This window comes from Triplophysa dalaica, chromosome 4 (assembly GCF_015846415.1).
Source record: "Triplophysa dalaica isolate WHDGS20190420 chromosome 4, ASM1584641v1, whole genome shotgun sequence".
NCBI classification, from domain to species: Eukaryota; Metazoa; Chordata; class Actinopteri; order Cypriniformes; family Nemacheilidae; genus Triplophysa; species Triplophysa dalaica.
The window spans coordinates 28,150,626-28,161,356 of NC_079545.1; the positions used below are offsets into that span (position 1 = coordinate 28,150,626).

Below are 10,731 nucleotides of genomic sequence, written 5' to 3' on the forward strand. Positions count from 1 at the left end.
CAAAATAGACAGACACAGAGCATAAAAACTCACTTTGTTGTTTTGGTAGATTCAGTCGCGTCTGGCCGATCTGTGAATAAGAAATAAATGGACATGATTGATGCACTGAAGTGTAATGAATCTCTATATCAATCATCACACATTCAGGAGAATTGACTTTCTGAGGCGTTTCCTGATGTGTGACTGTGAGCTCAGCACGTGATCCACTGACGTGAAGTTTCTCACCGAGTTCAGATTCAGTGCCAGTGATCTGTGCCAGGATTCTGAAGGATCGGGACTGGGACGTTCCGGTTCGAGGACGCCAGTCCTCCGTGTCCTCCATGATGCGTTTTCTGCTGGAATCACCGTGAGTTGCAACATGATAAAACTCGATGTCCGTTTCTGTGATGGGCTTGCGAGGAAGTCTACACAAAAACACACACAATCTATATATGACCCTTGAATTAATGATGTGTTTCAGACGTCTTCAACCTTTATCAGATCATAAAGAGACTGAAACTGAGTGACCTTCAACATCTTCATCTATTTACACTTTGTGATGCTTTCAAAGCAAACATATTCACATCATTAATGACGTCATATTTTACTCTGCTGTCATACAGTCCGTACAGTTGAAATGTTGGAGAAATTGTGAATAATCAAGTTTTAACATTAAGACCCACTTTCATCCACCATACATTATAATGTCTTCATTTGTATTGGTTTGTTTGTTTTGTGCTGCTAACACAACATGTATAGACACTACACAACATATCTGAATCATTGATCGTGATTCCCTCTTTACCGGTTGACTGATGGTTTTCTGAAAGACCGAAGGAAAGAATAGAGGACAGAAAAGGGTCAAAACATGCCAAATGTGTAGAGAACTTCAGATCTAACGTCACAGATTCTGTACTCACATGAACACAGCCGGAGGTCCACTACGAAAAATAAAATCAAACATTTCGATTATATAACGGTGTTTTGGATGTTTTAAACATCATAAAATATAAGATGTTTGTACATATTTTCTTACAAACATGTCTCATGTTAACACGATAGTTTAAGTTTTGCTTCATTTAAATATGAATGTCAGTGCATTATAGAACAAAATGTATGACACTACTTTATTATAGTTTTGACTTTAGTTTTATTAATATTAAATTTTTTCGCAATTTTGGTATATGCTTTGGTCATTTTATAATGTATTGGTTTATTTTTAATGCTTTAAACTTACTTCAGTTTATTTTTGAAGGAACATTTAAATTTTTTCCTTGAGTTAAGTTTCTACAATAATTTTTTAATTTCAATATTTGATTTGATTTCAATGAAGAGGAACATTTTCAAAGTTTTAATTTTGTGATCTAAAATAACCTTGCTGATTCACTTACATTCCAAAATCTTAAAAGACACAATCCACCACAAACCCAGATAATCTACTGAATTTATATTTTTTCCATTACAGTAATATGAAATGAATTTGCATAAGAAAATGTTAATTGTTTTAAAGTGTTTATTATAGCTTTGATTTTAGTTTTAATATTTTAAATGAGCTTTTATTCTTAGATGTTTAGTTTTTGTGTTACTTTTAGTTCAAGTTCTATAAATTTTGGTATAATTTATTGGTTTAATTTTAATGTTGCTATATAAGATTAATTAATTTAAACTGTTGTTAATTATAACAATTTTATTGCTATAAACTTACTTCGGTTTATTTTTAAAGCAACATTTAATTTTTTCCTTGAATTAATTTTTTCCAATAACTTTATATATCTTTATTTTATTTTAATGAACAGGAACATTTTCAAAGTTTTAATTTGAACTAAAATAACCTTGCTGTTCGCTAACATTTCACAAGCAGTTTAACAAAATCTTATTTGTGTATCATTTAAAACACAACAATTTTTTCATGTTTCAGTTGATATTTTTTGATTCTTATACATTTTTAAACATCTAAAATCTTTTTTTGGAGCTGTAGTGTTTATCTACTTGTAACACATACACATGATGTACTGTATTTGACCACTAGGGGTTGCTGATGTATATGAAGACAATAACATCCAACATCAATCAATCGAAGCTCTTTAAAATGAAGTTTGTGAACACACACATCAGAGACTCTCTACACTGACACACAACACATTCACAATCTGTCAATAAATGATCACAACACTCTCATGCAATGAAAAAAGACACAATTCACCACAAACCCAGTGTACTGCTACAGCTAATCTATTGTTCAAACCAAAACTTTTTCTTGATGGTTATTCATTTTACTGTCAATCAAAATGTTGGACTGTGTTATAGCAAAAACGTTTTTATTTTCCATTACAGTAGTAAGAAATAAATACGCATAAGAAAATGTATTTTTTTGCAGATAATGTCATAATATTAATAGTACTTAAAATATCTGTCTTTTTAATTTTAAATTAATCAAAGTTCCTGAAAGGCTGCTTAACAATCCTTAATCTGTTTGATTTCATTCAAAATAAGATTATGACCATTATAAGCAAATATAACATACTTCAAAGCACAACACAATTGAAACACACAAACAAACACACACACTGAAAAGATCATCAAGTAATGTGGTACTAACTTTGTGGCCGGATTCACCTGCTGAAAAGCATAAAGATTAAAAACAATGTTCTCTGAGAACAACCAACACAAACAATTCAAATATTTAAATAATAACATACGGTACACACTGAAGAGAGACACAATCATTTACGATAACTAGATAGACAATTCCAACACAAAGCTGATCTACAACCCACACACACAGAGCAACATGAGGACGACACAAATGAGCACACATGCCGTCATCAGGAATACGGTCGTTTGAATTGTATATTTGCCTCAACAGCACAGAATCAGAGCTGGAGTTGATTTGTGTTTTTAATCTACAGCTGGATGAGAATAATGACATTCAGATAACATCAACATCACCATTTGGTTTTCATCACTTAATCCACTTTCAAGTTTTTTTTTGACTGCATTTAAGTTGCATGAGGGATCTGTTAAGCACAAGAGGGATCTAACACACACACACACACACACACACTAGCATACTGCATGCGCTGATAAACATATTAATTTCAAAGAGTTGTAGGCTATGCGTCACATTTTGGAAACTGTGATATGTCCCCCACACTGCCAATGTGTCGACTGCGCACATCAAGTTCCCAATGTTCCAAACACATTCTCATGCAGAAAAAAACATCTATACACAACATTTAACGAGAAACACAACGGCTTTATAGAGTGATTTAACTCCAACATGTGCCAGCGTCTGACAACCTACACACAACACGCACACATACACACAACACATTCAACACACGATCCTGTCCGTGTGTGAATAACACACAGCTCTTCTGCCTAATAATGTCAATCAGCACTTTAAAACAACCATTAAAATCTGAAACCGGGGTTACGGGTGGGGGGGTAAAACTGAGCTTCCACTAGCACTATATCCACAGGAGAACCGTTAGATACACACACCAGATACTATTACACACCTCTAAATATAAACACTAACACAAACACACACATCAGAATCAGTGAGACGTGCTTCTAAATGAACATCATACACACACACACACACACACGCACACACACGCACACACACACACACACACACGCTCACTCACACACGCACACTTGCGGGCAAATACATAGAAACACACACGCACACACATCAGAATCAGTGATACTTCTACATGAACATCATGTGATGAATCAAACACACACAAACACATACAAACACACACAAACACACACAAACACAGCTCATATTACTGAATGCAGACCTTCTGTGAGGAAAAGCTGTTTAGTTTGGGTTTTTAAAGTAAGAAACAACGTTCAAACGTCACAAACGGGCACATTGGATCAATCATTTGTAAATATAATGTCATATATGTTATTAAAAGACATATTAATATTTGTAAATAACAAACCTTGGAAAGTGGCGACAGGCCAATCAGAATCAAGCATTCAAATGAGCCGTGTAATAAATGTTATTAAAAGATATATTTATAATACATTTTTGTGTAATATTAAACTGCTCCTCTAAAATGATTTGTTATTAGTTTTAAGCATTGATTATTTGAAAGTATCAACCCTTGTAATGTCACGACTGGCCAATCAGAATCAAGTATTCAAATGAGCCGCGTAATAAAGGATTTTAATGCACGGCTAGCCGTTGAATAATTCCTCACTTCTATAGCAATACGACTGAATATTTTATTTGACATTTTCTGTTTTTATTGGGTTTATCATTTGGATGCTTTCTCATCAATAAATTTGATTTCCCGTCAACTGTACCATTTAGTCATTTAGCAGACGCTCAAACCAATCCATGCAGTTATGTTCAATGTTTATTGCTACATTTAAGTTGGTTCTTATAGGGCTTTACACAATAAGTATATATGTATAATCGTGAGAACAGACAAATTATTATAAAATATGATATTATATATATGATATTATGTAGATATGATGTTATACAGTATAGAACACATGACGGATGTCTGGACCACAACATGCTGAGTGATGGAGGTACGTGTCAACACAACAGTCTGGATTTCATCTACACTTCTGGAAGCCACAATGACACTTCAAATGATGTGTTTTTATGGTCTGAGATTAAACAATGATATGCTGCTTAATATGTTGCTCAGTGTGGTTTAATCTCATTTAAAACAGAAGATCAGAGAAATCCAGAACCGCGAGGTTTGTGAGGTGGGCGGAGCATCCGTGTGTCCGTTCAACTCTTACCCATTCAGCTGTAAGCTCTCTCCCTGACTCTCCAGCAGGCCCCGCCTCTGACCCATGGCCACCTCGCAGGCGTTCTCACAGGAGTACAGATCGATGGGCGTGTTATAGACCGAAGGGCGGGGCACTGCCGGCAGGTGATTGGGTGACGCGGCAGTGTAGTCAGCGAGACTGGGTGGAGCCGGTGGATTAGGGACTGGAGCCAAAAAGGCGGACGCAAAAGCGGATGCGCCGGAGGCTGTGTGCGATGACCCCGCCCCTCCCGACAGCTGAGCGCTCTTATTGGTGGATGGAGTGATGGGGGTGGAGTTTGTGATGTCAGAGGAACATGGAATGGAAGTTGTCATGGGAACGGGTTTGATGATTTCCATACAATCATCCTGGATATGGAAGAAAAGCACATGCAGGACTCAAACACAAACAACAGCGACAAACAACAAACGTTTAAATGGAAGAACGCTTTAAATAAATAACAACAAACACAACACATACTACAGCAGATGAGCGTCAGTGACAAACATGCAGATGCGTCTGTCTCAGAGAGGTGTGTAATGACACACAAACACTTCATTCACAATGCACGTGTGTGTGTGCGTAATACATATCATACCTTAGGTGCCTGCATCAGGTTTGGGAAGGTTTGATGCCCTGTTGGAAAACAACAACATGAGTCACACAACATGTGTGTGTGGTGCGTCATAATAAAATCTGTTGAACCTATTTGATTTGATTGTGTAGCGTGATGTGGAGTGAAACAGTAGGTGTGAAACTTTGTGTTTGTGTCTCCATCTCTGACAATCTGAACTTAATACACAACCTTCTAGAACAAAGCTGTTCATTAGTTTAATTTTGGAATAATAATGAACAGTTAAGAAGGTTTTATTGTGTATTGCTTTTTACACAAACACAAGACCGAAAGAGTCATGAGCTTGTGCATCCTTGTATTACGTTCACAAACAAATACGCACACACACATGTATGCACACACACTTGCACGCTCACACAGACACCACACACCACACACAAGCACACACAAACACACACACGCACGCACACACACACAGAGAGAGAGAGCAATACACACACACAGAAAATAAATACCTACAATTATCCTGCAGTCAGACAATAATGGCATAAATACTCACGGCCAGATCAGTATTTAATCACAAATGAACAATTAGAATCATTTTTATACTACTTCAAATCATTAAACTATTAAAACATTGGACTGTGTGTTGCTCTGTGTGCATGTGTGTGTTTTGCTCTGTGTGCGTGTGTTGCTCTGTGTGCATGTTGCTCTTTTTGTGTGTGTGTTTGTTGCTCTTTGTGTGTGTTAGTGTGTGTGTTTCTGTGTGTTGCTCTTTGTGTGTGTTGCTTTGTGTGTTTGTGTGTGCTTGTGTGTGTGTGTTGCTCTTTTTGTATTTTGCTCTGTGTGTGTGTGTTGCTCTGTGTGCGTGTATGTGTGTATGTTGCTCTTTTTGAGTGTGTGTGTGTGTGTTGCTCTTTGTGTGTGTATGTGTGTGTGTTGCTCTTTGTGTGTGTAAGTGTGTGTGTTGCTCTTTGTGTGTGTAAGTGTGTGTGTTTCTCAGTGTGTGTGTGGATGTTGCTCTTTGTGTGTGTAAGTGTGTGTGTTTCTCAGTTTGTGTGTGTGTTGTATTGATGGACGGAGTCAAACACTCTTTACATTAGTGTAGTGCTTTAGACTTGTGTATCCCACAGGAGCATCATTAGGACACCAGAGATCTCATTGTGTCTCAGAGCGAGTGTGTGATGTCTCATGTTCTCACCCCGAGGCCGACGTGTGACTCAACCATTTTCCTTCATTATTTAATAAAATCTGTCCTGTGTGTGTGTGATGATACACAGAGAGAGAGAACAAGACACAGAAAACAAACACACACTTCACCATCTTAACCATCTCTTTCAAATCAACTACGACTCAAAGAAATGGAGGCAAAGAAAGACCTGAAAAGACCTCTCAACAAGGTCTCAAACAAGTGTGCAGGTCAGTCACGATGTGTTCACACATTCTAATACAATCATCTCAGTTTTGAGTTTATAGATCAAACACATGTGCAGCTCGACACATCTGGATTTTCATCAAATACACTATTACAGCACTGAGGTGTTCAATCTGAGGGCAGAGCTCCAGATGTTGGGTTTGATCCGGCTGTCTCATGTTAAAGGAAAATGGCCTTTAGTGATTGTGTTAAAGTGCATGAGTGTGTGTGTGAGAGACGTGTGTATACACACTGAGAGAGTGTAGAGATGTGAGTGTTGGGGTGTAATGGAGTCTTTTAATGATTTAAAAGCTGTCGTAAGAGAGAGAACACATGCCATCATGTATGATTCACACTGACCTTCTCTCACAACAACTGACACACACTGAGAGCTTCTGCAAACACTACAAGACCTGATGGGTGAAATCAACTCTATTTGTACACACACACACACACACAGATCATTGAAACACATCTGACAAACCTACATAATCCAGCAACACATCACCATGTGAAGACTCTCATCCAGAGAAGTGATGGAGACATTTTGTACAGAAGTGCCCTGAATAGTTCTGTAGTTCTGTTGTTGATGTTATCTCTGATTGTGTGCGTGTTGCTCTGTGTGCGCGTGTGTTGCTCTCTGTCTGTTTGTGTTGCTCTGTGTGCATGTGTGTCGCTTGATCAAATCATTTTTGTGTTTAGATGTGCACGTCAAATCTTGGCGAACCCGAACTGTAAATACACATATAAGGAGATAAATAAAACAAACACAAAGAGGAACACACAACATCCAGTGTGGGAATGACAGATTTTCATAAAGAGATCAGATTTGAGTTTCTATGACATCAGACAAACTGATCAGAGTCTCAGGAATCATTGAGATGTGATGTTGAGGTGTGTGACGCTCATGGGTGTCTGTGTTTGTTCATATGATGATCAGCGTGATCTCTACAAGAGTTACGTGAGGACACACACAATAAAAATGAACACAATGATTCACAGCATGTGCGTTACATTAGTACACAGAGTGTGTGTTTGACTTTCTGTTGATTCTCGTGGATTAAAGGAGATTTAACCGAGCCTGTAAACTTTCCTCCAGAACTACAACTAAGCTCTGTTTGGCGTCTCCATCCGTCTCCAATAAAACTCAAACATCCTCGATTAACTCCAACAGGCCAATACACACACACACACTCACACACGCACACGCAAACACACACACACACACACACACACACACTTTCTATTTTTCTTTGGCAGATGCTTTTATCCAAAGCGATTTAAGTTGCATTATCCTATACATTGTGTGTGAGATTGTGTAATCCCTGGGATCAAACCCCTGACCTTGTTGTTGCTAGTGCCACAGTCTAACCACTGAGCCACACACACATAAACATACACAAACACAAATACAAACATAAACACACAAATATAAATGCACACATGCGCAAACACACACACACACACATGCACAAACTCACACACAAACAAACAAACATAAACACACACACGCACGCAAACACATAAACACACACGCGCAAAGACGCAAACACACACACACAGATACGCACACACTCAGATTCACGCAAAAACACACTCACACACACACACACACACACACACACACAAACACATATGAACAATGCACACACAAACATAAACGCACACACAAACATAAACACACACGCACACAAACATACAAACACACACACGCGCACAAACACACACGCAGAAACACACACACATAAACACACACGCACACATACACACAAACACACACACACACACAGAAACAAACACACACATAAACATAGACTCTCTCAAATAAACATAAACACACATAAACACACAGACACACATACATAGATAAACACAAACACACGCACAGACACACACCCACACACACAGCAGCAATAAGAGTAGCGTTACACAAACAGCGCACATCGGCCTCTGGACAGAAACACATGGTGTCCGTCCGTCCACACTGAAGTGTGTTTATAACAGCGAGAAACAAACAAGAAGAGTTAAGAGAAGCACTTTAATCTGAATAATTTCTATCAGACAGCACTTCACATTCTTTACATAAAGATAAATATGTTCTTTTCATACTGCATGTCTGGAATTAAACGTGATTAATAATACACTGATTATTTACACACAAACGTTCTTGAAGTTCATTAGGGTATGGGTTCCACTCCCATGAAACACACAACATGTAAAGCCTGAAGGCTTCGGATAAAAGCGCTTAATTGTTGCTGTTTTTCTTTACTGGACTTAGAGATTTCATTTTTGTTTCAAAATGTGGCAAAAGTTTGCCCAACTTAAAAAACTGTGTCATCTAAACAAACTGAAAGTTCCCAGCATGCACTATGACATGTTCTACTCGTTTATTAACCAGTTTCCTGACTATAGTACTGTTTCAGTGTTTATGCTGTTGTTGTTGCCAGTTGCCTGATGTATTTATCAGATTTATTTTTTGATATAAGATGAGTTTTTAATGGTCACCATGATGGAGGTTTTTAAGTGTTTAAGCAGTTACTTGACCAATGTTCTGGTCTGTGATGGTCTTGATGAGTGTTTATACAATGTAACAAAAGAAAATCAAATAAAACTTACAGTTTTTTTGGATTGCTTAAGCACGATTTTCAAAACAGGGCCGTGTTTTCGAAATACTACACACAATTAGCACAACCACACACCCAAATAGCAATAGCAACACTACAGATCATTTGCATAATTAAACACTCTTGTAAAAACTATACACTTCTGTTTAAAAACCACACTTTGTTACCATATGAAACAAACACGTTTCGTATTACTATACTCTGTTTGCACGAGTTACACTCTACTATGATAAACCTAAAACACTTTTAGCACTTATACTTATCTATGATTAGAGTGGGCTACCATCAACACAGTACAAATATAATGTGAATCCACCAAACACAACACCAGACCAATGTTGCAGACTGAAGAAACTAATTTATTTCTCAACAGGCCAAAATCTTGACATGGAGATTCATAATACTGTAAAAAAATGTCACTTTATGTATTGTACTGTAAGATAACTGTCAAAAACAAATGAAAAAAAACTAGACATTGTCTCTTCACCTAGCTGGATCTGGCCAGAGAATTTCATCAACATCGCAGGCAATGTTGTCATTAGCAAGACACCTTGGAAAGAAACGTCTTGAATGACCTATCCATCCTTGCATTGCTGCTACCTCCATCTGGTCACAGGCCTCCTCCATGGCTTGGATGAGGGGTACCTCACCCTGGAGACGGAGATCATATACCTTCCACCACCATGCCAAGAAAAATTCTTCTATAGGGTTGAGGAATGGAGAGTATGGTGGAAGATATAGGACGATGAAATGTGGATGTTGCTGAAACCAGTTCTGAACCAGAGCAGAGCGGTGGAAAGACACATTGTCCCAGACAACAATGTATTGCATATGATCGATCTGATTTTCTGCTGTTATGTTGTGCAATTGGTCCAAGAATGTAAGTATGAGTGCTGTGTTGTAAGGGCCCATATGGGCATGGTGGTGGAGGACCCCATTCTGTGTAATGGCTGCACAGAGTGTTATATTACCCCCATGTTGCGCTGTGACATTGACTATAGCCCTGTGGCCAATGATGTTTCTTCCCCTCCTTCGTGTTCTCGTCAGGTTGAACCCAGCCTCATCTATGTAAATGAACTCATGCTGGATCCCCTCTCTATCCATTCGTAAAACTCCCTGAAGAACAATGTCAGGCAAAATTGTGTAGTTCAGTGTAGATCTAGTATACATATTACAGTACAGTAAAAGATTATGAGACAGTATTCAAGATCACACTGCTAAAGTGAATACATCCTGTGCATAATCATGCCGCAGTCGTTTCACCCTTTCGGAATTGCGCTCGAAAGGGACTCGATAAATTTGCTTCATTTGAATATGGTTTTTTTTTAGGATGTGTGCCAGTGTTGATGTTG

General features: G+C 38.0%; 1 protein-coding gene across 1 annotated transcript in view; it reads right to left on the reverse strand.

Moving 5' to 3' along the window:
- Positions 1-10,731, reverse strand: part of pdlim5a (PDZ and LIM domain 5a) — a 35,554-nt gene that overhangs the window by 11,849 nt on the left and 12,974 nt on the right. The window contains 5 exon segments of the mRNA XM_056747041.1: positions 34-70; positions 226-404; positions 4,759-5,135; positions 5,366-5,374; positions 5,376-5,403. Of these exon segments, the coding sequence (XP_056603019.1) occupies positions 34-70; positions 226-404; positions 4,759-5,135; positions 5,366-5,374; positions 5,376-5,403 (630 nt within the window).